Source organism: Nicotiana sylvestris, chromosome 4, assembly GCF_000393655.2.
Source record: "Nicotiana sylvestris chromosome 4, ASM39365v2, whole genome shotgun sequence".
NCBI classification, from domain to species: Eukaryota; Viridiplantae; Streptophyta; class Magnoliopsida; order Solanales; family Solanaceae; genus Nicotiana; species Nicotiana sylvestris.
Window position 1 is genome coordinate 133,921,843 of NC_091060.1, and position 27,663 is coordinate 133,949,505.

Genomic DNA, 27,663 nt, shown 5'->3' on the forward strand with positions numbered 1-27,663 from the left:
GAAAAAAATTGTACCTTAATCTTCTCAAACGCTTCTTGAGACGGTAGAGTCTCGTGCTGATAACGTGTTATGAAACAATAAAAGTAGAAGAACAATATTGCACAGAAAGAGAGAGGAAATTCTTATTGAATTTTGGGATGATTTACAATGGGGTAAGACCCCTATATTTATAGGGGAAAAATGACTTAGCCACAAAGTAAAAAACCCTAGAATCTCTCTAAATATGTACATTCACTGTAAATATAATTTTATTTATAACAGATAATTATATGATTCGTTAATTTTTGGAAAGAAAAGAATTAGTAGAAATTTGCAACAAAGACTAGCAAAACCAATGATAATCGGATAACATGTGAATTTTGGTGGAACGCGACACGTTATTACCACGCCTAAGGAACCGGAGAAAAGGATTTTTTTAAGAAAAAAAAAAAAAAAGAATCTAACGCGCTGAAGAGTTGCTTAAGTTTTACGCCGCAGATTTAACAAACTATTGAATGCTGCAAATCATCTTCTCAATTCAAACATTAGAAAAACGAAAAATGGAGGTAGAAGAAAATCCTCAATTGCAAACGCAACCTGAGTCATCGCCAATGGAAGTTGAACAGATAGATCGGAGGCCGGCGGCTCTCGGAGACCTCCGAATTCTTCCCGACGAAGTTTTGTGCGCTATACTGACTTTTCTCACTCCTCACGATGTCGCTCGCCTTTCCTGTGTTAGCAGGTTTTTTCAATTCCTTTACTGTTTTTTCTGCAAAAAACTTAGTTTTGTGTATTTTTGATGTTTTTGAATGTGGAATTTGTGATCATATTGTTTGTAAATACGATGATTCGCAATGACTTTTGGTTTGGAGCTCAATTTCTGCTTATCATATGTAAATAGGAATGACGGTTCAGTTTCGAGTTTAATTAAGCTTTAGTTTCAATTGCATCATCGCATGATTCATTGCTTCTTCTGACCTATAGGTGTTCAATTTTTATTTGATCTCTATGAATTAGTAGAATGTGGATCTTGTGTCCGTTTCTTTCTTCTCATTTTCAGTTATTATTGGTCTATGGCAGATAGACGCAGATAGTTTGCTTATTCTGGCCGGGTGATCAAGTTGTTGGTGTGCCTGTGAGCATGTTGATTGGAATCTGATTAAATACTTAGAATATCTGCTTAAGATAGTATGGATGATAGTGACAAAGTTACTGCCTTTATTGATTGTGCCCCTATGCCCAGTGGCGGAGGCAAAATCTCCACGAAGGGGGACCCATGACCTTATGTAGATTTTGAACCCCTTTGACCACTAAACTACACTTTTGGATTGTGTTAAGGTGGTTCAAAACTTAATATATAGAGGTAAAAACAGATTTTGCCTTATATATACAGTGTTTTTTCGGCGAACCCCCTTGCGCCCCCCCTAAATCCGCTCCTGCCTATGCCTATTAATCACTCGTAGAGTCAGTAGAGCCGAGCTTATTGATTGGACATGATTTCTTGAGATACAACTCCTTATTCGTAGTGCTTTCAGTGCCTTCATTTTCTGATGTAAGCTTAAGGAAAAACTCACTGCCACTTTATCCCGTACATTTCTCAAATACTTACCATTTTGCAGTGTGATGTATATTCTATGCAATGAGGAGCCCCTATGGATGAGCATATGCCTTGATATTGCTAATCGTCAGCTTCAATATAAAGGCTCCTGGAAAAGAACAGCCCTGGACCAGTATGGATATTGATAGGATTTTCCTCTGCAGTGTAGTTAGCCTTCATATATTCTGTTTTCTGACAGTTCATTGTATTTTCCCTTTGGATGTAGATTGAATGTGACTTTTGAAAACAATGAATCCTGCCGGAAGCCGCTACACTTTGACGGTAATATATATATGTATGCATATATTTCTATTGGTTTCTTGGATTTTCTACACAATGTACTAATGGGAGCTCAACTTGTGCAGGATTCAATTCTTTGTTCCTGTATCGTAGATTATACCGGTGCTATACATCATTGAATGGATTTTATTATGATACCGGAAACGTGGAAAGAGCGAAGAACCTTTCTATAGAAGAGTTTCATGATAAGTATGATGGACAGAAACCGGTATGGTGTTCGCTACCTAAAATCGTTTAACTCACATGGCGTGGTTGTCAGATTGTTGGTAATTTGTTGGATTATCTTTGTATCCACTACTTATATTGCATACAACTTGTGGTAAAGTTATGTTTTAGCTTGCATCATTTCATGCAATTTTACCTCCTTTCCGTTGAACATACTGCCTTTCTCAAATTATATGTCATATTTTCTGTTATTTAAGTTATCCCACAATTGTGTCTACTTTGCTTAAAGGGACACCTTTACTCTATTACCTTTAACAGATATCCTACTATCAAAAATTACTGTAGTTGCAACTTGAAATCAGTCTAAAATGTTCAAGTTCTTGCGAAGTTAGTTTTCTGTCACTTTTGGACCCACTTCTACTCAACTATTCTGGCATTTCAAGTGTTCCTTACTAGTTGTTCCCAAGTCAAAGTAGGGCACTTGAATAGATGAAGGGAGAGCTTATTGTCTTGTAATAATTAGTTTTACACGTGCATATCAGAAAACAAATTGTTTAGTGATTCTTCGTTGCCTCTTCTTCTTCTTCTTCTTGTGTTTTCCCGTCTCCATTACAATATTTTTTGCCTTTCATTTCCCTCCTTTTCTTTCTTATATATACACTGAATTCATCGTATTATACAGAGGATTCATATGGCTAGACTCCAACTAGTATAGTTGATTGATGATATAGACTGGCCCTTTCTGTTTAAATCTAGCTGGTTGCATTTTCTATCATATGACCTATGTTGTTCATATGTATTCTTAAAAGGGGGCAAAAGGCATGGGTTTAATTAGTCTGAAACTTTTTAGTGCTGACAGCTTATGTGCATGGTTTTCTTGATTGACAGCTTATGAGAGTATAGATTATCTTCTTCACCAAGCTTATTACTTACACTATAACAGGTACTAATTGCTGGATTGGCTGACACTTGGCCTGCAAGCACTACATGGACTACGGAAGAGCTTTTGAAGAAATATGAAGATACAGCATTTAAATTATCTCAAAGAAGTCGTCACAAGATTAAGATGAAACTTAAGGACTATGTGTCTTACATCAAACTTCAGCATGACGAGGATCCTCTTTACATTTTCGATGAGAAGGTTCCTTTACACTCCTGCTATTCTCTCTGTGCAGTTTCTCTCGTGACAGATTGTTCTAATTTGAATTTTGTTCTCTCAGTTTGGGGAAACTGCACCAGAATTGTTGGAGGATTACAGTGTTCCAAATATATTCAAAGAAGACTTCTTTGATGTGCTGGACAGGGATCAACGACCTCCTTTCAGGTGGCTCATTATGGGACCGGAGAGGTCTGGTGCCTCTTGGCATGTTGATCCTGCCCTAACTAGTGCGTGGAATACACTTTTATGTGGTCGTAAAAGGTATATTATTGAGAACCAGTCTATCTCTTTCCCAGTCATCTTGTCTCAGGGTCTTGCTGAATACTTCAGTTAGTGCATGTGTTCTTTAATAATTCCTGACCAATCAAACTCGTACTCACTATTGCAACAACAACAATCTAGTATAATCCCACTAGTGGGGTATGGGGAGGGTAGTGTGCACGCAGACCTTACCCCTACCCTGGGGTAGAGAGGCTGTTTTCAAATAGACCCTCGGCATCCTTCCCTCCAAGAACTCCCCACCTTGCTCTTGGGGTGACTTGAACTCATAACCTCTTGGTTGGAAGTGGAGGTTGCTTACCATCAGAGCAACCCCTCTTGTCTCTCGTACTCACTATTGCCTACTTAGTTAATAATCTCCCTTACCAATCAATGAAGTTAAGGCAGAACGCATTGGAGATAATGTTGGTTTGCTCAGTTGTGGGTAGAGATAATGGGGTTGGTCAGAAAACAGCCCTAGTGTTGAAGAAAAAGAAGTCATAGATGGAATGCTGAGGCTTAAGTAGGAATGTTATTTAGAGAGTTTATACTTCTGAACGAGTTTTTTTAAGCTCTCTCTGCCCTTCTGTCCTATAGGCATATCATACTTGCTTTTCATGGTAGGTTCGTTAGTGTATATCTACAAAGAGGCTGGCTTTGCTGAAAATTTGAGTTCGGTCAGTCTTTCACTTTTTTCCTTGAAGTTATTTCATGAAAAGTGCGCTTCGAAAATAGCCAAATTCATATATTCTTAAAAGTGTAAACAAAGGAAAAAAGAGTTTGACTCAATGAATATCTTCCCATAGTTTTCCTGGATAGGCATTATGTTTACCGTGAAAATGGTAACAACAATTAAATTTGTAAATGAGACTCTAAAAATATGTGATCTATTTTTATGGTAGTTGTTAGAGCAGTAAATGCTAAGAGTATGAGGTTTAATGAAGAAATACGAGCTAAAGCGGGACAGTAATCAAACCGAGAGGCTTGCAGCCCAAGCCTCGAACTGGTCGATGAAGGACCTCGAGGGTCGATATCTGGCTCGAGCTCGAGCTATCGGGGGTAGTCGGGAATGGGATAACAGTTGAGATATGATCAAGCAAGGCTCTTTATGGCCAATACCGAACAATAAATGAAGAACAAGTATAAAAGCTATAAACGTTAAGAGTGGCCTCGAGCTATTAAGAACGAGCAGGTTAGAGAGAAGAGAGAGATATTATTGATCTTGTGGAGAATAGTTGGAGCAACATCAGCCCCTTACAAAGTGGCATGGATTCCCTTTATATAGGAGAGGGAATACGATATAGTACAGAGACCCTGCTCATGCTGGCTGCTTGCCTCGGGAATTCCCCATCCTCGGAACCTCTGTTGGGTCGCGGGCGAACCTCGGGGGAGGGAGCTTGATCATAGTCCTGCAGCCTCGAGATACTGATATGACCACCCGAATGCATCTTAATGGCGGGAAATAGACTCCGATTTCACCTTATACAAATAGTCTCCGCATTTCCAAGAATGAAGTAATAGGAAACGATTTTGAACCGTCGTCTCGAGGTCATCATTGCCGTGACGTCAACCGTTTAAGAGCATTAAATGCCATGTTCCAGAGAACTGTGCAAGGTCGCCATCAGATGCGGTAATCGAGAAACCCACGAACTGCCATTGGCTCGTCCCTTCCGCTTCCCCAGCTGTTCCTATAAATGCATCGGTTGCGTAACACTTTCCACTTTCACCCCACTTCCAAGCTCACGAGTCAGAATTTTTGTATTTGACACCCCTTTATCTTTTCATAGAAGGATTTTTACCATTGACATGGCTAGGACCTCTAGGACGGTTCCCCGAGTGAACGACGCTGCATCATCATCCCGATCGCCTAAGGAAGAAACCAGAGCGGTTCCCTTCTTGGAACAATGTACCCCACCTGATCTCGATGTGTCAGAGGATTTTAATGTCGATGCCACTTCATCTACGTCGGGCCGATGCGTCCCGATATTAGCAAGGTGTCCCGATACGTTAGCGTCGTGACCGATATTAGCAAGGTGAAGAGGGTCTGCTGAACGAGGCAGTGGAGGTTCAGATTCCCGGTCCCGACGATAATATAACTGACTTTAAGGCTAGCTTCCTTCACGTGTACACCTACCCATTCACCCTGGGACCTGATAAATCTGTCGAGTCCCCTCCCTTGGAGATAGACCCGGTTATCCTTGATTTCTGCGACCGATACCAAGTGATGCTTGGTCAGATCTATCCTTTTTTTGGAGGATAGTGTTGATGCTTCGTTATTTCACCGAAGGGGTTGAGGGTGAGATCTTTACCCTCAATCATCTGGTCAGTATGTACAGTCCTCGATTGTATCGAGGCTTAATCAGGCTCTGCCATCGGTCCAAAAAATCTTTTTTCACGAGCGTCAACGAGGGAAAGGATCGAGGATGGATGAGCAGGTTTATCCGAGTAAGGACCTCGGATATCATCCCGGCCCAGAGGATGCCCTTTCCAAAGAGGTGGAATACCCGACGTAAGCAATTTTCCCCTTAGCTGCTTTTCAACTATTCTTCCTTTTGAAATAATAATCTCTTTGTGCTCCCTGCAGCCGCCGCTTGGCGCTCGGAGGTGGTCCCAGATTTGTCGGGATGGATCAGGAGGTTGAACGAGAAGTTCCCATATCGCGTTCGGTCTTGGACCGGCCTGGCTAAGAATCGTTGGGTGGCCAAGAATCATGTTGAGGTTTCTTTACCGCCTATGCTTCGTATTTTGTGTTTCTTTTTGAGCCCTTAGCAAAAGCGTATTGCGGTTACTGTGCTGGTGCAGGTCTTGGCGAGAATATGCTGATGAGGCCACCCCCTGGTGGCGAAGCAGGGGCCTTGGAGCTCGATACGAGCAAGAAGAGAAAAAGTAGGGCAGCTGTTGTCCGTCCTGCGGCAAAGAAAACCAGGTCACTCGAGCACCGAGCCACTGTCGGGACTGCTGCTTCAACCTCAAAGTCAAATCCTGATACCGAAGGAGAGGATGATGATGGAAGCCCGCTAAGGAGGAGAACGAGGTCGAGTGCGAGAGACTTGCAGGCGCCTCGGTCGGAGGCTACTGAGTCCGGAACGGCTGGCTCCGGTTGGGCTCGTGGGCTGGGGGTCCTTGAAGAGGATGTTGATGTAGCTTCGAATCGCGCAGCCGGATTTGATGCAGTTTCCGCCAGGGGGACTGCTGGCGTTGATCTTGAAGGGTCGAGGCTCGAAGCCTTCCAGGAACGTGGGTTGCCATTTGGAGAAATTGGTGACCTGAACGACTTTATGTCGAGCTTTCCGGTCTCGTCAGGGGAACTGCGGGATGCCCACGGGATGATCGGCGCCACAGCGGGGACTCCTCTCAAAGGGGGAGACTTTATTGCTACCATCTTTGATGGTGTTATTGATAGAGCTGATCTCGATATTCCTGGAGCCGTCAAAGCGGCGGGGAAGTTCATGCAGCAGGTGATAGCCATTTCTCGTGCATTTCTTTCGTCCTCGAGCATCATTCTTCGTCTTTCTAACTTTTCCGCTGTCGCAGTGTAAGGAGATGTACGATCATGCCATCCTCCGACTCCGCGGGGAGCTTTCTTATCAGGAGAAAGAGTGTAAGAAGGTTACCTCGAAGCTGCATGATTCGGAGGCTCGCTCTGCCCGGGGAGATAAAGAGTTGGGAGAACTTCGGGCCGCTTTGGGAACGGCTCTCCGAGAGAAGGCCGATCTTGCTGCTCGGGTACTTTGCCTTGCTCGTACCCGACTTTTATCCCGTATTCACATACATTCCGTATCCATATATTCATTGTCTTACCCTTCTCACGTAGGTCGAGCATAGTGGCTCACAGATTAATTAATTGAATGCAGAGATCTCCGGGTTGAGAGAGCGAAATGAAATAGCGGCCGGGGAGTTGGCAACATCCCGGGATCTTCTCAAGGGTGCTCGCAGAGAGATTGCTGCTTTGGCCGCGGCTAAGTCCGAGGTCGAGCAAAATGCTGTTACTTATCAGGAGGACGCTGCCACGGCGCATAGGGTAGCTCGTGACATATCCGTAGCAGCTGAGCAAAAACTGACCCGGGCTATTGAGCATGCTAAGGCGGAGGCGAGGAGAGAGACCCTGGAGGAACTCGGGGCCAGAGGTATCAACCTGTCAACTGACCTTAAGGAGGCCCGTGCAGTGGAGGAAAAACTGGCGCTTTTGATTTCCCCTGATAAGGGTGAAGATGATAGTGACGAGGAGTAGTCTCCGAGTCATTTGTGCATACCTTCCCCATCCCTATGTATGTGGCCCTCCGGGGAATGTACAATGTAAAGATGTTTTTCTTTTTGACAATGTAGAAAAGGAGTTTTCATTCTGTCAGCCCTTCTCCTTGCCCCTTTGCTTTTGCGTTTTTGCTTGTGCCTCTCGGTGCCGGCCTTTCGGGGCCTACTTTCGGATCAACCGGGACCCTGAAACTGGCCATACCCCGGGGTTAAATCGACAACTCCTCTCGAACCGATGTTTGTGACGTCGCCGAGGTCCCGTAGTTTTCTGAGTCACATGGGAGCCGGAGTGACTCCGCTAGTATGTTCCCCTAGGAGAGGGTGACTTTAACGCGGCCAAAATTAATTGGCCTTCTTGGGTAAGCAGGCAGTTGTTTCTTTGCCCCTATATATTTGTTCATCTGTCTCTTAAGCGGCGAATTTGCTGTTCTTGATAAGGCTATCTATTCTGCAGAGCCTGACACTTTTTGCTAGCCCTTCCGTTTCCTTGTTTCAGGAATTTTTTTTGCTCGGATCCTTGCTTTCCCCCCTAATCTGTCGTAGCCATGGCCGCTGCTTCGACGTCTGATCATCGGGTGCAGGGGAGTCTCTCCTGCGTTCCACATTCGGTCGGTGCCAGCGGCTCGCCTCCGATGTCGAGAGAGCGAGGCTCGGGGTGCTCCGCCTTGAGGAGGGCTGTCACGCCGGGGAAGCCTCCCAATGTTCTGGGCCATCGAGAGCATGTGTCCAGGATCATTTCATCAATGAGGGAGGAAAACCTCAAGGTGATCAGAAAAGATTGAGGATGGGCGGAAGACGCGATTTTGCAAGTACATTCCCTCGAGGAGAGTGCCATGACATATGTTGAGGAATTTTTGAGTGTATACACTCATGTTTTCGCGCCGGGTTCCCCGGACCGGGTCGTACTTGATTTTTGACGAAGATATCAAGTAACGTTGGCGCAGGTTCATCCCTCTCTTTGGAGAACAGTGCAGGCGACGAGATATTTTGCCGACAAGGCCGGGATAGAATTTACCCTCAGCCACCTCGTGAGGTTGTATCGGCCATTGTGCTACCGGGGCCTGATTGCTCTTCAGCGTCGATCCACCCGAGCTCCTGCGATTGGCAGCGAGGAGGATGTGGACTGTGGATGGATGAATCGGTTCGTTCGGATCCGAACGACCGATGTTATCCCTGGAGAATTTTTGTCGTTTCCTGAGAAATGGAACTTCACACGTAAGTGCTTCATATGAGCTGTCTTCGTTTCAACCTGAGGCTGGCTCCATAACAATATCTTTTTGTTCTTTATTTGTAGCAACTCATTGGTCGCCCGGCGAGGTCCCTGATTTAGCCGAGTGGTATCGTAAGCTGGCAGCTTGCTCGATTTATGACAGGCGCCGGTGGCGAGATCTCTCAAAAAGGAGATGGGAGGCGAAGCATTATGGTAGGTGCCCGACGCTCTGCCTCCTAAGAAATGGCGTCTTTCCTGCCAGTTTATTTGATTTATCTGTCGCAGGTGCCGAGAGTCCTTTCGAGGCGGGACCATGTTCCCCGGGGGAGGAGGAGAGGTTGCTGGCTTTGGGATGAAGGAGTGCCAATAAAAGGAAAGGTGTTCCGGGGTGCAAAAAGGCTTGTAGTGAGGCGACTTCTTCGCAGCGGTTAAGGAGAAGTGATTCGGTCGATCGGCAAACTTCCGGGAGTGGCGCGTTATCAGACGTTGCTTCGACCTTCGGCGAGGCTCAGCGTTTTGGCCTTTTGGTAAGTTTCGACTGCCGTAAAAATGTTCTGGCCCTGCGCTCTTCCTCTTTTTCTTTACCTGGCTTTCTTTCATAGGCCTTTGACAGGCTTAAAGCCGAGCTGCTTCGTTGCGAGGCCCCGTTGTGGGAGGCTCTGGATAGGGAGAAATCCCTCAAGCTTCTTTGTGTGGCAAAGGAAAGCAAGCTCGTCTCTTTACGGCGTGAGATGGACTGGAGCCGGGCTCGGGAGGTCCTCCTAAAGAAACAGGTACCCTGTATTTCATGTTGTGCTCCCTTTCTATCTTGGCGTCTTGATGTTTTGCTATTTCAGTTGAAGGACAAGGCGGATGAGCTGGGACAACTCTGGGGCGAGGTTGGCCGAGTCAAACGCGAATTCACCGAGCTGCAGGCGCATGTGAGTGCCTATTTTGTGGCCAAAGAGAGGGCTCAGGCCGGGGCTTTTGCTCTTGAGGCGCAAATCCAGACCGTCCGTGTGAATGATTCTGCTCGGGCGAAGATGATCGCAAGGCTTTCATCCGAGCTTTTGAGGGCGAAAACCGAGGTGGTGAATGTCCGGGCCGAGGTTGTGATGAGCAATACCAGGGCGGGACAGAAAGTGGCGGCCTATTCAAGGAGCGCTGCCGTTGCTAAAGCTGAGCTGAAGAGGGCCCTCGATCGTGCAAGCAATAGCAAGGAATATGTGAGGTGCAGATCTCGGACGGAAATCCTCGAGGAGATTTATGCTAGGGGCTTCGATCACTCGTGGGAAATCGAGCAAGCCAAAGTTCCTTCTGTCCGATGCTGAGGACGGTGGTGAGGACGCTGAGCTGAAGAGGGCCCTTGATCGTGCAAGCAATGGCAAGGAATATGTGAGGTGCAGATCTCGGAGGGAAATCCTCGAGGAGATTCATGCCAGGGGCTTCGATCACTTGGGGGAAATCGAGCAAGCCAAAGGAGAGGAGTACGATGCCAAGTTCCTTCTGTCCGATGCTGAGGACGGTGAGGAGGAGGCCACCGGGCCATAGTTGTCGAAAGGGGGAACGTCTATTCCCTGCTTTCCTCTTTGTGTGTATAGCTTTCATAATATGTCGTAGGCTGAGATTGTGCTTCATCGCCAATATGTAAAAATAAGAGGAGGAACCCCGCAATTTGTATCTTCTGTACTCTTGTTCGTCGGGATTTCAATCCGGTCGATTCGACCTTTGGGCTGACAGAAACCTCCGAACCTGCAATATGGCCCCGATGTTTATTAGGCTGGTAATAGCGGCTTTTATTTTTTGCCCTTAGGCTTGCGTACTTTAACCGTCTTCGGGTTTAGTCTCCAAGTCGGGATTCGATTCAAGCTCAATTTACCCTTGAGTTTTGTGTTTGCATGGGCTGGCGACAATGGCTATTACGCCTTGGGTCGGAGCGACCTTTTATGTATGTGGCCCTTAGGCATGCATAGTTAACTATTTTGGATCCGGTCTCTGAATTGGGTTACGACTTGAGCTCATTTTAATCCTCAAGTTTTCAATTTTCAAGCTGGCGATAGTGGCTCTTACGCTGTTTGGTCGTTGAGACCTTTTAATGTGCGGCCCGGAGGCTCGTTTGGCTGGCGACAATGGCTCTTACGTTTTTGCCCGTGGGCATTTTGTAGGCTTTGTTTCCCTCTCGTTAAGGTCTTTTCGAAATGATTTTGCCTGAACCGTCGTTGGTTCGGGAAGAACCTCGATTTCAAGTCGTTAACGGCGATGTTCGAGCACTTCGGAAGGTTCTTAGCTCGTAGGCTGAGTAGCTCGAAGCCTTGTGATTTGGAGCTAACATGGTCGAAACTCGTTTGCCTGTTGAGGGAAGCTTGTTTTAACCGGTTCTTTTCGAAGTATATTCGAAGTAATGGCCTGCGATTTTGTTAGCGACAATCGGGCGGCCGAGTCGCGTTAATTTGGCTGGTGTAGCCGTTTTGACCGTAGTCATATGTGTTTGGCCGGAGCCATTTTTGATCCCGAGTGATAGTTAGGCGTCTACACCGAGGGTATGCCCTTTCGGGATTCTTACAAATGCGACGTATAGCCTAAACTTCGGGATTGAGTTTTATGCCTGTAGTAAGGTCTTACAAAATTTTCAGGCCTGTTGAGGTCTTACAGTTTGTCATGCCTGTTGAGGTCTTACAGTTTGTCATGCTTGTTGAGGTCTTACAGTTTGTCATGCTATGTAGAATAGTTCTGGTTATGCCGGGTCTGCCCGCTCGGGGACTTACGGCCTCGGGTTTTCCAGTGTACGGCGATTGGCGACAGTCTCCGAGTCATCAAGTTTGCTTAGGCTCGAAGGCCGTTATTTGTGAGCTCGGAGTTACCTTGTTGGGGCTTATGAGCCCGGAGTTCCGACCCTGGGGTCGTGCGGGTGCCAAATAGTTTACGCTAAGTCTTCGAGTATTTCGGGATGCATTTGGTGGAGGGATCCCTGTCGAGAGTATGCTGAAATTTCCTCCCCCTTTTTTTTTGGAGTACGAGATGCTGAAAGATATTCTTTTATTGCTTGACGTAAATACATATCGTTTCATTGTTGTGAGCTAGGCCCGTGCGGGCGTGGCTCCTTGGACCGTTTGGTCCGGTACACGATTCCCTATTGAAACTCAGTCTGCCGTTCCCCGGCCCTTCCGAGTGGACGGCGCCTTCAAAAAGGGGGGGTGTCCTTCATCGTTTGATTACAGAAGAAGGCCTGTGATCTAGTCGGATCCTCCTTAGGGGGTACGTTGCTCCGCTAAGAACCTTGCTGGCGAGACCCTCTTCTGGGCGGAAGTCCGGCCGAGGGGAAAGAGCGCGGCAGGTTCCGTTAAGGCCTTGGGGTCTCTGGGTAGAGTTAGAACTTCCGAACGCCCTGGCCGGGTGTCTGCATATAGGTTAGTGAAAAATAACGAAGGGGGAAGGTAATTTTTCTTTACCGCGGGATGTGTAGGCGACGTTTCGGGGTTTGGTATGTTCCTACTGTTTCGGGGCGTGGACTCTAGTACGGCCCTCCGCTGTGCTTAATCAGGCTTGGCCGAAGATGTGGTTTGCTTACCCTTTGACTCTTTCGAGAGTGGAGATATTGGTGTCGGCGATGCGTCATGTGATGCGGAATTTCCCCTTGTCGCGTATTGCTTCCTGCCGACGGTTTTAGTTCCGTCCCTTGCGGGGAATTTCATCCTTTTGGCGAAGTGGGGGCGGCCCTGTCTTCGGGCGATGTGCCCGCGGTCGTCTGAATAAGGCGTCCGTGCCTTGCGCCTCCCTTGATGATACGAAACTCGGCGTTCCGGTCTGGGCCAGTCATGCTGTACTGAGAGAATGGTCTTTCTCCTTGTCGTAGCGATCGTCGTTCGGAATCTGTCAAAGATTCGAGAGGTGGTTGTGTTTTGACCCGGCGGCCCGACAGTGCTGATCGAGTCACATGCACTCATGTGCACATGTTTTATTTAAAACAGATTGAGTGAGGAAGAAGGTTACCAGTACATCATTGTGAGGTCGAGACGAGGCCTCAGTATCCTCTTTGTTGAATGTAAGGGTGTCCTTGGGGGTATATCCCCAGATCTGCCTTTCTCCGGTGACGAGAAATTTTGCTCTCCCTTTTACAAGTTCTTGGAAAGGGTCGTCGATCCTCCATTGTCGTGGCAATGCGCTGTGGCCCGTTTGCTTTGTTCTTCCTGGCCGCCTGCCATACTGGGGACTAAACTTGTATTCGGTCGCTCGTCAGTTCTCGGCGGTGATTTTTGTCGAGCGGCTTGGCGTCTTTCCTTCGGAGCTGGTGGCTATCTTCGGCCCCGCGGCCGCACTTGCTATGTAGTTCCCGCGTCAGGCTGTGATCCCTATGAGAGGAATTCGACCAAATTGGTCCGAGCCATTCGACGTCCCTGATTTCGCCTACAGCGAACACGATATTTGGTACAGCGATGTGGAAATTGTACTCTGATGGGCGAGGCGCCCTTGTCGGCCATGCGTCCTCGTCGAATCTGGCTTTGTTAACGATTCCTCGAGGATATTTTCCTCGGACCATTCTCCGATCGTTGCAAGGTAGATTGCATCTCGGGGCGTTCCAGTCTGCGGCACGCGGGTGGTACCTCCCTCTGTTTGGCATTGGTTTCTTTGCCAGGAGTCTGTTTGGGTAAGCTGAGCCCGAGGAGGCTCCCGGATGGTCATCCACGACCCTAATTTGCGACTGATGCCGGGTACGGGCATCCGACCAGGTCTTGGCTGGGTACCTGATCAAGTTTTGTTTAAACTGCCCCGAAATCGCCGGGCCTGGTTTGTTTAGGCTTTGAGTGAAAGCCTGTATTGCCCAGTTATCCGAAACCGGGGACAATCTCGTTCGTTCCATCAGGGAGTGAGGTGCGAATTCCCTTGGCGTCTCATTCCCCCTTTGTTCGACCCTGGATCTGTCGGGCTCCCTCGTCGTTGCTTCGATGGCATCGGCGCGTGTCTTTATGAAGGAGCCAGCCGGTATGGTAAGCGAGTTTATGGGGTCGGGTGCTAGGTTATGATGTCACATCATGGTTCCTTTCGAGAGTGTTTCCCCGAACCTCTTCAACAAGACGGGCTCAATCTCATCATCTTTTGGGTCGTTGCCTTTTCCCGCGCACATATAGGCGGTGATGTGTTCGTTGGGATCTGAGGTCCCGTTGTACTTAGGGAGTTCTGTACTTCTTTGAAATGGGTTCCGGGGCCGCTTTCTCGGGGAACGGCCGTTGCACGAATTTCCACGAACCTGATTCGATCCTTTCGGAGAGATCCCCAAGCATCTTTGCTATGGCAAGGCCGGCTACCGATCCGTTATTGCTTGATCCCTCGGGTACTTGCTCGGTGGGGGGAGCTGCTTCCGGCGCTGCTGTGTTGGGAGTCTTCGGATGGCATTGTAACCAAGCAATGGCCAACTGTTGTGCCTGCAACATTTCAAAAATAACATGAAGACTAACTTCCTGTGCTTCCCGAGCCGGAGTTTTTTGGGCTTCCTGTTGGTCGCCATGTTGTATGCTTCCGTCGGTGCGCGAAGTTTCGTCGGCCCGCTGCGTGTCTCGCGAAACCACATCCGCTAGAATCGGTCCAGGTGCGTTATCGGGGTTACGCGGCGGTGCGCCAACGACTGGAACAACCATACCATTTTCTCCGTGATTTTCGAGGTAGTCGTTCTTAACCTCGTTTACCGAGCCAGAAGTTTCGACCTGAAATCAAGAGATCTTGGACAAGAAAAAGTGTGAAAGATAACTTGCGTTTGTGTAATGAAACTAGCAAGAAAATAATCACTATTATTTTTAGCCCCACGGTGGGCGCCAAACTGTTTACCGTGAAAATGGTAACAACAATTAAATTTGTAAATGTGACTAAAAATATGTGATCTATTTTTATGCTAGTTGTTAGAGCAGTAGATGCGAAGAGTATGAGGTTTAACGAAGAAATACGAGCTAAAGCGGGGCAGTAATCAAACCGAGAGGCTTGCAGCCCGAGCCTCAGACTGGTCGATGAAGGACCTCGAGGTCGATATCTGGCTCGAGCTATCGGGGTAGTCGGGAATGGGATAACAGTTGAGATATGATCAAGCAAGGCTCTTTATGGCCAATACCAAACAATAAATGAAGAACAAGTATAAAAGCTATAAACGTTAAGAGTGGCCTCGAGCTAATAAGAACGAGCAGGTTAGAGAGAAGAGAGAGATATTATTGATCTTGTGGAGAATAGTTGGAGCAACATCAGCCCCTTACAAAGTGGCATGGATTCTCTTTATATAGGAGAGAGAATACGATATAGTACAGAGTGCATTAAATGTAAAGATACGGGGATGGGACGGCTAGGCACGATGCTAGACCCTGCTGATGTTGGCTGCTTGCCTCGGGAATTCCCCATCCTCGGAACCTTTGTTGGGTCGCGGGCGAACCTCGGGGGAGGGAGCTCGATCGTAGTCCTGCAGCCTCGAGATACTGATATGACCCCCCAAATGCATCTTAATGGTGGGAAATAGACTCCTCCGATTTCACCGTATATACATTATTAAGTTAATGCACTACGAGTTTAGTGCTTTGCATTTATGATAGCTTGGAGCAGGGAATGAGCTAAAAAGAAGCTGAGCAAAGAAGTGGATGGTGACAAAAGACAGATTTTGGCTCTCAGCTGGGAGTTTATTGCCTATAAAACTAGATTGATGCTGTTTGCTCAAAATTCTAAGATAAGAAATGGTTCTAAGTTGTCTACTTCTTGAGTTATGACTCTCCTTGCCCCCCCCCCTCCCCCCCCCCCCAAAAAAAAGGAAAGAAAAGAAAAAGCCAGAAGGCTTTTCCAGAAGATGATCCAGAATTGGGTCAATCACGTTTATTAGAAGTCGACAATAGAGTGGTTGTACCAGCAAAAAGTTATATACGTTTTATTGTAACATCTGCTGATGTACCTCATAGTTGGGTTGCTTGTGCAATTAGATTCTTTTCTTTCTATTTCTATTTTATTTCATTCCTATTCTCCTTTCTCAGAAAAAGGGCCTTTAACCAAAGTAAAAGATTACTTCGTTCTTGATAGTTATTTACTTACTCAGTGGATAGGAACATACTCTGAATCAGAATATTAAGGAGTAGATTTGAGTTTGTTTTATACCATATAACTTGCATCATTTGGAACTTTTGAAATATCTTGATGGTATTCTCATTTTACACTGCTCCAAGAATTATTCCTATACTGTAGTTTGGAACTAGTGGATTAATCACCATTGCAATGCTTATCGGGGGATAAAAAGGTCATTGTTCATTTTTATTATGCAGGTGGGCACTTTATCCTCCTGGGAGAGTACCTTTAGGAGTGACAGTTCATGTAAATGAAGAAGATGGTGATGTCAGTATTGACACTCCATCATCTTTGCAGGTATTAATTATTTTTTAGATGCAAATAATTTGCTTCCACTTTGCCTAATGTTGTGATGGTTTTTTATTTGTTTGAGCCATGTTATGTGATTTTTCTCTCCTGTCCATCCAGTGGTGGCTGGACTTCTACCCTCTTCTCGCTGAGGAGGACAAGCCGATAGAATGTACTCAACTGCCTGGGGAAACAATATTTGTCCCTAGCGGATGGTGGCATTGCGTGCTAAATTTGGAGACTACTGTTGCTGTGACACAGAATTTTGTGAACACCAAGAACTTTGAATTTGTGTGTCTGGATATGGCTCCTGGTTATAGGCATAAAGGAGTTTGCCGTGCTGGGCTTCTTGCTTTGGATGATATCAGTATTGAGGATGTCAGAAAAAATGTGTTGTCCTTGGACAACAGTTTGAGCTGCTCTGACCTGTCAAGGAAAGAGAAGAGGATTAGAGTTGACCAACCTGCTAAAGGTTCAGAAAATGGAAGTACTATAGATGGTGATTTGGGAGAGGTGGAATTTTCTTATGACATAAATTTCTTAGCTATGTTTCTGGATAAAGAGCGGGATCACTACACTTCGTTATGGAGCTCGAGCAACTCTATTGGGCAGCGAGAAATGAGAGGGTGGTTATCGAAGCTTTGGGTTGGAAAACCAGGGATTAGAGACCTTCTATGGAAGGTATTTATATATTCCATTCTCTGCTTGTTTATGGTTAGTTTTGTTGTTCTTCTTTTCTTTTTCTTTTCTTTTTTTTTTGGGGGGGGGGGGGGCAGTCAATATTACTATTCTAAGTATACTAGAAGCTTTCGTGGAAAAAGTCAATTGTGGCTAGGGAATAGAAAATTATCTTTATATGTCTCTCCGCTTGTTATTTGTATTGGACCATGAAATAAGATACTAATTTGAAGAGTTTATATATGCCTAAGTTGCTGCATAGCAGGAACCTTGACCTTTTTCAGCTGCACAGCTGATCTCACATAGTCGCATGTTATGTATATTGTATACTGTGCACAATGAGGTGTTAGATTAATAATTGTCATCTGTCAGGGTGACTTTTATGTAATTTAAGCTTCTGTTATCACTTCTGACTACCTTAGAATTACTTTTGCTAGGGAGCCTGTCTGGCGCTGAATGCTGATAGATGGTACACATATGTGGCAGAAATTTGTACCTCCCATGGGTTGCCGTTGCCAACTGATGATGAGAGGCTTCCTGTTGGAACAGGCAGCAATCCAGTAAGTTTTTGTGCTTAGCAGATCTTCGACTGTTATGCTTATTCCTTAGTGTCACTTTTTTCTCTAGACTGAAGTTGAAGGGAACATTTAGTTATTCTTGGAGCCTGACATTTAACATTTGTGATGTTAGAATAGTTATGTAAATTGTAAATAACCCTAATCCCATATGTATTAGGAGTAGGACATGTATTATATATATCATAGTTAACATATATGAATAATATCATATTTTTCTCCCGTGCATTCTCACATGGTATTAGAGCTTTGGTGAGAAGAGATCGTTGTGCGTCATTCCAGCGACATCCGGGAAGAAAGAACTTAATCACCGTGCGGTTTTCCGGTGACCTAAGTGACTATTTGCGTCAAAGTCACTAATTATCAGTGTTGTGCGAAATCCAACAACACCAAAAGGTTCCTAAGAGATAGGCGACCAAACCCAGAAAGTCACCTGAAAAAGGCCATCCACGCGCCTGCCGGAAATCTACCGCCGCCGGCGCGTCTGTCCCACGCGCCGGCGCGTGGGGGCTGTTTCGGCCAGAATTTGGAAACGTTTCTTTTGGATAGTGTCATCTCCTTGCAATTCCAAGTCTACCCATCCAATTTAAACCAAATTCCGACCACTTTTATATTTTTCCGGCGCGTGCGTGTTTCTCCGGCCATTTTTTGGCCAAGCTTCTTCAGGACAGCCTAGTCGCACATAAATTACGAGTCCATTGGTACTATTTCCGACAGATTCCGACAACTTTGGAATTTTCCGACGAGCTACAGTGATTTTCCGGCGAGCTACCGTGATTTCCCGTCGTGAACAGTGATCCCCAGAAAATTTCTACTTTTTCCAGCACAATATTATAATGGCATTCATATAAGAAGTCTTTAACTCACAATCCGTTGGATCCAATGCATTGAATCCAATCCAGATGGTTTCTTTACCGGAGTATATTGAGTTCCTTCACTACAAAGCATGTAAACAGACATCTTCAGGGATAGCTTCCGTTGTTCAAACAGATAATAGCGTGACTTGTGTCTCCCAATCTTCAACCTATGAGTCTTGGGTCATTGATTCAGGAACATCTGATCATATTTCCGGTAACTAATCTCTTTTCACTAGTATTTCATATTCTCAATCTCTTCCGGCAGTCACAATGGCTAATGGGTCTCAAACCATGGCAACTGCAATAGGTCAAGCAAGCCCTCTTCCTTCCTTACCTTTAGATTCAGTGCTTTATGTTCCCAATAGTCCTTTTAATCTCATAGCCGTTAGTCGCTTAGCCAAATCACTTAAATGCGCTGTTTTATTTCTTGATGACCTTGTTTTATATAGGAACGCAGTACGGAGCGGATCATTGGTACCGGACGTGAATCAGATGGACTTTATTACCTTATCCTTGCAAAATCACATGGACTCGCATCTTGTCTTCCTTCAATAACTTGTCTTGTTATCGATTCACCAGATTTATTACATAAACGGTTGGGACATCCCAGTTTGTCAAAACTTCAGAAAATGGTACCTGGTTTATCTCACTTGTCCACTCTAGAGTGTGAGTCATGTCAGCTCGGTAAGCATACCCGCTCTCATTTCCCTCTGCATCCTGATAATAGAGCAGAGTCATCTTTTACTTTAGTCCATTCAGATGTTTGGGGTCCTAGTCGAGTCAGTTCTACCTTGGGATTCCGCTACTTTGTTAGTTTCATTGATGATTATTCCAGGTGCACTTGGATATTTTTGATGAAAAATCGGTCTGAGTTGTTTTCTATTTTTCAGACCTTACACACTGAAATTCAAAATCAATTTGGGGTTTATATCCACACATTTCGTAGTGATAATGTCCTAGAGTATTTGGCTTCCCCATTTCAGCAGTTTATGAACTCTCATGGGATCATTCATCAAACATCTTGTCCGCATATCTCAACAAAATGGGGTAGCTGAAAGAAAGAATAGACATCTTATTTAAACTGCTCGTACCCTACTCATACAATCTCATACTCCGTTGCGTTTTTGGGGGGATGTAGTTCTTACATCTTGCTATCTTATTAATCGTATGCCATCTTCAGCTATCCAGAATCAAGTTCCATTTTCTGTCCTGTTTCCCCACTTACCTTTGTTCTCTCTTCCACCCCATGTCTTTGGAAGCACGTGTTTTGTTCATAACCTTACTCCAGGAAAAGATAAGTTAGCTCCTCGTGCTCTTAAGTGTATATTTCTGGGTTACTCAAGAAAGCAAAAGGGGTATCGATGCTATTCTCCTGACCTCCAGCGGTATCTTATGTCTGCTGATGTTCCTTATTTGAAACCCAATCATACTTCATAGATCCAGGTAATCACTTAGATATTTCTGAGGTGCTACCAGTTTCATCTTTTGAAGATTCAGTCACTACCTCCCATTCATCTTCCTTTACAACTCTAGCTCCACCACCTACTGCTCCAGTTGCAGCTCCACCACCTACTGCTCTAGTTGCAGCTCCACCACCTATAGCTCCAGTTCCACCACCTAGTGCAGTTCAACCTTCTGCAGCTCCACCACTCTTGACTTATCATTGTCGTCCACGTTCAACATTAGGCCCAGGTGATTCACGTCCTGCATCAAATTCTGCACCTATTGCGGACTTGTGTCCTCTTAGTCAACCAATTGCACTCCGCAAAGGTGTATGATCCACTCTTAATCCTAATCCTCATTATGTCGGTTTAAGTTATCATGTCTGTCATCACCTTATTATGCTTTTATATCATCTTTGTCCACTGTTTCTATCTCGAAGTCTACAGGTGAGACACTATCTCATCCAGGATGGCGACAGGCTATGATTGAGGAGATGTTTGCTTTACATGCGAGTGACACTTGGGAGCTTGTTACTCTTCCTTCAGGTAAGTCTACTGTTGGTTGTCATTGGGTTTATGCAGTCAAAGTCGGCCCCGGATGGCTAGGTTGATCGTCTTAAGGCTCGTCTTGTTGCAAAAGGATACACTCAGATTTTTGGGCTTGATTATAGTGGCACTTTCTCTCCCATGGCTAAGATAGCATCAGTCCGCCTTTTTCTATCCATGGATGTTGTTCGCCATTGGCCTCTCTATCAGCTGGACATTAAGAATGTTTTTTTACACGGTGACCTTGAGGATGAAGTTTATATGGAGCAACCACCTGAGTTTGTTGCTCAAGGGGAGTCTCGTGGCCTTGTATGTCGCTTGCGCCGGCCACTTTATGGTCTAAAGCAGTCTCCTCGAGCCTGGTTTGGTAAGTTCAGCACAGTTATCCAGGAGTTTGGCATGACTCGGAGTGAAGCTGATCACTCTGTATTTTATCGGCATTCTGCTTCGAGTCTCTGTATCTATCTGGTGGTCTATGTTGACGACATTGTTATTACCGGCAATGATCAGGATGGTATTACTAAATTGAAGCAACATCTCTTTCAACACTTTCAGACTAAGGATCTGGGCAAACTAAAGTATCTTCTGGGTATTGAGGTCGCTCAGTCTAGCTCAGCTATTGTGATCTCACAACGGAAGTATGCCTTAGATATTCTTGAGGAGACAGGAATGACAGGTTGTAGACCTGTTGACACTCTGATGGATCCGAATTCTAAACTTCTGCCAGGACAGGGGAGCCTCTTAGTGATCCTGCAAGATATAGGCGGTTGGTTGGTAAATTAAATTACCTTACAGTGACAAGACCTGACATTTCCTTTCCTATGAGTGTTGTGAGTCAGTTTATGGATTCTACGTGTGATAGTCATTGGGATGCAGTTGTCCGCATTCTTCGGTATATAAAATCAGCTCCGGGCAAAGGTTTATTGTTTGAGGATCGAAGCCATGAGCAGATCATTGGATATTCAGATGTTGATTGGGCAGGATCACCTTCTGATAGACGTTCTATGTCTGGATATTGTATCTTAGTAGGAGGAAATTTGGTGTCTTGGAAGAGCAAGAAACAGAATGTGGTTGCTCGCGGTCTAGTGCGGAAGCAGAACATCGAGCAATGGCTATGGCGTTGTGAGTCAGTTTATGGATTCTTTGTGTGATAGTCATTGGGGTGCAGTTGTCCGCATTTTCGGTATATAAAATCAGCTCCAGGCAAAGGTTTATTGTTTGAGGATCGAGGCTATGAGCAGATCATTGGATACACAGATGCTGATTGGGCAGGATCCCCTTCTGGTAGACGTTCTACGTATGGATATTGTGTCTTAGTAGGAGGAAATTTGGTGTCTTGGAAGAGCAAGAAACAGAATGTGGTTGCTCGGTCTAGTGCGAAAGCAGAATATCGAGCAATAGCTATGGCGACATGTGAGCTAATTTGGATCAAACAGTTGCTCAATGAGTTAAAATTTGGTGAGATTAGTTAGATGGGACTTGTGTGTGATAATCAAGCTGCTCTTCATATTGCGTCAAATCCAGTGTTCCATGAGAGAGCTAAACACATTGAGATTGACTGTCACTTTGTCAGAGAAAAGATACTCTCGGGAGATATTGCTACAAAGTTTGTGAAATCGAGTGATCAGCTTGCAGATATTTTCACCAAGTCCCTCACTGGTCCTCGTATTAACTACATATGTAACAAGCTCGGTACATATGATTTATATGCACCAGCTTGAGGGGGAGTGTTAGAATAGTTATGTAAATAGTAGTAAATAACCCTAATCCCATATGTATTAGGAGTTGGTCATGTATTTTAAATATATATAAAATACATGTCCTACTCCTAATACATATGGGATTAGGGTTTATATGTATATATATATATATATACATATGTGAATAATATCATATTTTTCTCCCGTGCATTCTCACATGTGATAATGTTGAGGGTTTAAAACATCAATACTCAAGTAGGCTGTTCTCATCTCAATGAGTTAATGCTGAAGTTGAGATGTCTTACAAAAGAGTGTAAGATCAATTATTCTTACAAAGATGTAGTATCATCATTAACCTAGCAAGTCGTAATACTTGTGTACAGGTTTATCTAGCTGGGGACAATGTTATAAAAATATTTGTTGAAGAGGGATTAGAAGCTTGCCTTCATTCTTTGGGCACCGAGGTAGATCTGTTGTTCTGGCATTTTTTTTTTCCTTCTATTTCTTTGTACTATTATTGATTCAGTTATGGTTTGATCTTTTGCAGCTTGAGTTTTACAGTCTACTCCAGAAAATAAACTCCCCTCTGAAGAATCACATTCCTAATGTTTTGGCCAGTGGGATTCTTTATATTGAAAATGGATTGTATAAAGTTCAGCATTGGGATTGCAAAGGAGTTCCGGAGGTGGTTGCTAACATTACTCCCCTTGTGGAACTTGAGCAAGTTGATTATCCATTTGGTCTTTGGAGTAAAAGGCAGTTTGATTTTAAAAAAGCTGGGATGTCATTACCCGAACTAGTAAGCGCTGGCAGCGGCTCAACAATATGGCCATATGTCATAACACAGAGATGCAAAGGAAAAATATATGCTCAAATGTTAGTGAGATCCATTTATATTTTAATAGATGTCTATAATTGACTGTATCATTCATTTGAAGTACTTTCAGTTGTTATTTTGAAGCACTGCTCCTCCTTTTCATTTGCATTGCTCTTGCTAGCAGAAGAGATTCCATCTCATGGGAAGATACTGTAAATTTGGCCTCCTTCCTGGGAGAACAAATGCGCAACCTTCATCTTGTGCCATGCCCAGCTTTGAATGATTCAATATATTCGGAAGCCCAGCAGAAAGTACTCCTCAATGCTAATGGGTATCTGGAGGATGATGAGGGCAAGATTTGTGCTCTTGGAGAGTGGAATTTGTTCCTGAGAACTCTGAACAGGAGAAAGAAGGATGTTTGTAACCGCTTGACCAAATGGTAAGCCTTTAATACCGAATACTTTGTTGATCATAAAGCAGCTTTAAAGTCTCATATTATGTAGTGAAGCTTCTCTTATTACCTTGCTTCTACTCACCTGGTTTTGTGACTTTGACTATATTTGACACCATGATCTTCGTTTATTCTCCTAGATACAAACGCCATAGATAATAAAACTGTGGGTCTAATTCCTCTCTATTATCTTATAGAATTCTTGGGTTGGTTAGTGTTGCATTAATGTAACAACTATGTCAGGGGTAATACGAATGTTTTCTTTTTTGATTCTGAATTGTCTCTTCATTTGGTGTCAGATCAGCGATACGTGTTATTCTATTAAACTAAAGCCTTTCTTTGGACTATTGCCTACCACGACTTACCACTAGTTTCTTCAAAATGGTACTTGGGCCCCTCTTCTATTCCAAATAATGCTACAAATCTCTGAAGTCAAATTTTCTCTATTATTTGACTAATTTTGATTTAAATATAATAAAGTTCAACTCTACTTTTAATAAACAAAGACACATATATAAAATGCATTTCAACTTTTAGTTTAATAGTTGTGAATTTCATTTATAAAGAAATGTAGTTTTGAAATTTCATGAGACACCTACATTGGGGAAAAAAGATACTCTTATAAAGTTATTTCTTCAATTGAAAAGTTAAAGTCCGTAATGACTTCTTTACTACTTATATATTGCATAATTAATATGATAGAGGAGGCATGTTATCCTAGCTTAACTCTCTTGTTCACCACATGAAAGACAATTATGTTCAGTTATTATATTTAGGCAAGGACTTCTTGTTAACCTCTGTGTTTTGCGTTTTGTGGTGCTTGTTTTCTACTGGATTAATGTTTTAACTTTTTTGTTCACTTCATAAAAGGTAATGTACGTCAGTTATTTGTGCCTTATTTGAAAAAAATCTATTCCGACAGATTTGCGTGTTAATATATGTATGTGTTAACTCTTCATCAAAAAATAATCTCTGTATGTTGGCTATTATGATGACTGCTTTCTACTCTATTACTCTTTTGCAGTGTGACACCTATATGTGACCTTTTCCCTGGACATTTAGATATGCTGGCACAAGCACTGTGAATTTGAGCTTCTAATGCAGAAGTTGGATCTGAGTCTTTTGTTGTTTCAATCTGTAGGGGTGATCCGATTCCTGGAGAACTGATTGAGAAAGTTGAGGAATACATCCCTGATGACCTTGGAAAGGTTCTTATATTTAATAATGAAGTGATTCATTGGACTTCCTTCAGTCTGCTAGACATTTTATTGTTTCTTTTGTCCCTTTTTCCTTCCTCTGAAGAAAATGCATTTCTCTGACTTCTTGTTTATTGTCTCTTTTTTAAGGTTGACATGGGATCCAGATCTTGTACCTGGATACACTCTGATGTAATGGATGACAATATCCACATGGAACCATGTTCCGTTGCTTCTCGCTTTGCAGGGACTATTGATGATCCTGAGTTGATTGACAATGTTTATGCTAATGGATCTGATTTGGGTGAGCCTGGACATGCATGGCGTCCTACTCATATACTTGATTTCAGTGATCTTTCAGTTGGTGAGTTATTAAGCAACTTTGACCTTGCTTTTTCGGGCTTGGTCTGCTGATAGTTTCATATTTCTTTTCCCGATGAATGAACCATGTTCTTATTTGGACTCTACTAGGCTTCTGCTGCTTGGCCCTAGATTATGTATAATTTGGAGAAGTTACGGTATGTCTAAGATAGTAACTTTTTAATGACTGCTTGTTCAAATGAATCTGGTAAAGTTTATGAGCGTATTGGATGAATATCAATGATTATAATAGCAGAAAAAGAGAAAAATAAGAAAAGAAAAAGGGAAATAGATATGGAACTGATTTGGAATTTGGCACCAGCTTCAGAGGCAGGCTTTGCCAAGTTAAAAGAAAACAAATTTTTTTTTATTTAAGAAAAAGACGACGACGACGACGAAGAATAATTCTACCCTCCTTACAATTTGCAGATTCTACTTAAAAGAAGAAAAGCTTTAGAGTCAGAGTAATTCTAAGACAGTTAGATTCTACCCTCCTTACAATTTGCAGATTAGGTTTACTTATTCTAACATGTGAGCTAATCAATGAGGTCCATTTTAGAAAAAGGCTTTACCGTTTTTAAGTGGTTTCGCATACTTTTGACAAGAGAAGCTTTTTGGTGGATATTAATTGGCTCAGAGAGTCTTGCAATTATACCTGCCATTACTTAAATTTAACTAGATCAGTCTAAAATTAGCACTGTAAATCTTGTATCACTAAAAACTTAAGATGTGGAAGGTTATAAAATATTCATTGATTTGATTTTAGTTTTAAACATTTGAGTTTCTGTGATCAGTAACCCAGTTCTTTTCTCAGGGGACCCAATTTCTGACTTAATCCCGATATACCTGGATGTCTTTAGAGGAGATCCACATTTACTGAAGCAGTTTTTGGATAGCTATAAACTTCCATTTGTTAAAAGAGGACTTAATGCATCAGCCGAAAGCAACAGATTTCAGAGACTTTCTTACCGAGCCATGTGAGTACATATAGTCTGATGTTGTCATATTTCTTCTGTGTTGTCCTCGTGTGTTTTTCTATGAGATAATTGGAGGCGTTTTGTTCTTCAAAGTGAAATTTCACTAATAGAGCTTATATAATACCCGACCTTATGAAGATAGTAGTAATGCGTGCTTCGATTATGTGGCAACCGACATATATTTGGACCAATGTTGACGTGTGGACTCAGGCCTTAGAATCCATGACCCTCGTCCTTCACCATATTGAGGCATCATTTGTCATTTTTAGAATTGTTGATTTCCACTGATTGATACTCTCATCAATCAGATACCTCAATCACTTAAGGAGTTGCTGAATACAGTAGGAGTTTGAACTTGAGATTGTTAAGTTGAGCAGGTTTTAGTAGATAACTGGAACTAGAGACATTGTTCTATGTGATAGCCAACATGAGCACTGTAGATGAAGATAAGAGTAGATTGGAGCCTCATACTCCTTTTGCCATGAAATATGCTGGAAACTCACCTTAAGTGACTTCCGTTGATACAGGTGCTACTGTATTTTGCATGATGAAAATGTTCTGGGAGTTATCTTCGGTACTTGGAAGGAACTAAGGAAGGCAAAATCATGGGAAGAAGTAGAGGAAGCTGTATGGGGAGATCTCAACAGTTATACAGGCTCCTGTTGAACTTTCTTTTTGTTCTTTTTAATTTAGTCTATCACGCCCCTGGTAAAATTTCTATTGCTGTATGTTGAATAAGTCCCAGTCGCTTGTACACACATTTGTTTGAATTTATTTGTTGATTTTATTCATCTTAACTTCTGATCATATCGTTAACATTTTAATAAAATTTATCATGTACGATAAAACTTGAAACAGTTATTGTGTTGTCAGTACTCCAGTGGAAAACCCATCTATTTTCGTTGTTTCCTGATTTTAGTAATTTTACCGCTTTCCTTTAAGCTAAAGCCACAGAGATCATGTCTTACCTGAGTTTGTTCTGATGTTCTTCTATACGTTTGGCATGCATATAATTGAACATTGTCGTCCTCTGAAGATAACCTGTATATATGCCGATTTACAAATTCAACATACTATTAGACAGATATTGAGTTCACGTCTTATGCTACCTACAAACGGAATATTGTTGAAAAATCGTTGTATGGGACAAATTTAGTACGACAACAATGTTGTCTTCGCATATTCAATGGACACAATGCTATTTATATAGGTCAGAGATTTCGCCACTAAAACTCTACATTGCCAAAAAAAAAACAAATTAAAACATCTAATTCCAAATTCAGACAATTCACAGTTCGAGGCGCCTTGTGAGCTTCTAAAAACTAGAAAATAAATATGACCTTCTAACAGTTGAGTTAGATTAAAATATAATGCAAATTTAGAGAAAATTGTTGAACGTTGTTGCCAACACCAATTTATAGTACATACCTTTAACACTTGAGTTAGATCAGGTTAACTTTCATGTTAATATAATGCAAATTTAGAGAAAATTGTTGAAATCTTGCTAATACCAATTTATAGTACTATTATTTTCGTTTTAGAGATTGCTTTACTCCATATATCTCAGTTCCAGAAGTCACTGTTTCTGAAACCTTCTCTTTTTGCTCTTCTACGACATATTAGTCGTTACTGCTTATGTTATTTTCATTTACAGCTTTTCTACCTTCTCAAGGTGGGATAAAGTCTGCGCACACACTACCCACCCCAGACCCACTTGTGAGATTATACTGGATTTGTTGTTGTAATTCTTATCCAGTGTCGAGGAAAAGAAAGGGCAGTCTGGTGCACGAAACAT

The 27,663-nt window shown here is 43.4% G+C and overlaps 2 protein-coding genes across 5 annotated transcripts; both read left to right on the forward strand.

Annotated features, from left to right (window-relative positions):
* The first annotated feature begins 415 nt into the window (after positions 1-415).
* LOC104214059 (lysine-specific demethylase JMJ21) lies at positions 416-26,725 on the forward strand. 3 transcript variants are annotated; one of them, XM_070172242.1, is made up of 16 exons: positions 420-721; positions 1,599-1,709; positions 1,803-1,858; positions 1,942-2,084; positions 2,985-3,182; positions 3,262-3,461; positions 16,179-16,278; positions 16,390-16,950; positions 17,385-17,507; positions 22,451-22,531; positions 22,615-22,943; positions 23,015-23,323; positions 24,477-24,543; positions 24,682-24,895; positions 25,706-25,868; positions 26,396-26,725. In XM_070172242.1, the coding sequence occupies exons 1-16, from the start codon at positions 495-497 to the stop codon at positions 26,532-26,534; spliced, it is 3,021 nt and encodes a 1,006-aa protein (XP_070028343.1). In that variant the 5' UTR covers positions 420-494; the 3' UTR covers positions 26,535-26,725. The 3 variants fall into 3 exon arrangements, 2 of the variants coding, with proteins under 2 accessions (XP_070028343.1, XP_009761963.1); XM_009763661.2 differs by having other exon boundaries at positions 423-721; positions 23,069-23,323; XR_011406920.1 differs by lacking the exons at positions 25,706-25,868; positions 26,396-26,725 and having other exon boundaries at positions 416-721; positions 24,360-24,543; positions 24,682-24,735.
* Positions 6,042-14,693, forward strand: LOC104214058 (uncharacterized). Of its 2 annotated transcripts, none has more exons than XM_070172243.1 (2): positions 6,042-9,446; positions 9,522-14,693. In XM_070172243.1, the coding sequence occupies exon 1, from the start codon at positions 6,275-6,277 to the stop codon at positions 6,995-6,997; it is 723 nt and encodes a 240-aa protein (XP_070028344.1). In that variant the 5' UTR covers positions 6,042-6,274; the 3' UTR covers positions 6,998-9,446; positions 9,522-14,693. The 2 variants fall into 2 exon arrangements, with proteins under 2 accessions (XP_070028344.1, XP_070028345.1); XM_070172244.1 differs by having other exon boundaries at positions 6,042-9,132; positions 9,205-14,693.
* Positions 26,726-27,663: the final 938 nt, after the last annotated feature.

What these genes read in the sequence shown, in the direction of transcription:
- LOC104214059 (XM_070172242.1), top strand. Translation starts at nt 495, where the DNA reads ATGCTGCAAATCATCTTCTCAATTCAAACATTAGAAAAACGAAAAATG. An exon ending in CGCCTTTCCTGTGTTAGCAG is followed by an intron (nt 722 to 1,598) that starts GTTTTTTCAATT and finishes ACCATTTTGCAG; the next exon opens with TGTGATGTATATTCTATGCA. An exon ending in TTAGAGACCTTCTATGGAAG is followed by an intron (nt 16,951 to 17,384) that starts GTATTTATATAT and finishes TACTTTTGCTAG; the next exon opens with GGAGCCTGTCTGGCGCTGAA.
- LOC104214058 (XM_070172243.1), top strand. Translation starts at nt 6,275, where the DNA reads ATGCTGATGAGGCCACCCCCTGGTGGCGAAGCAGGGGCCTTGGAGCTC.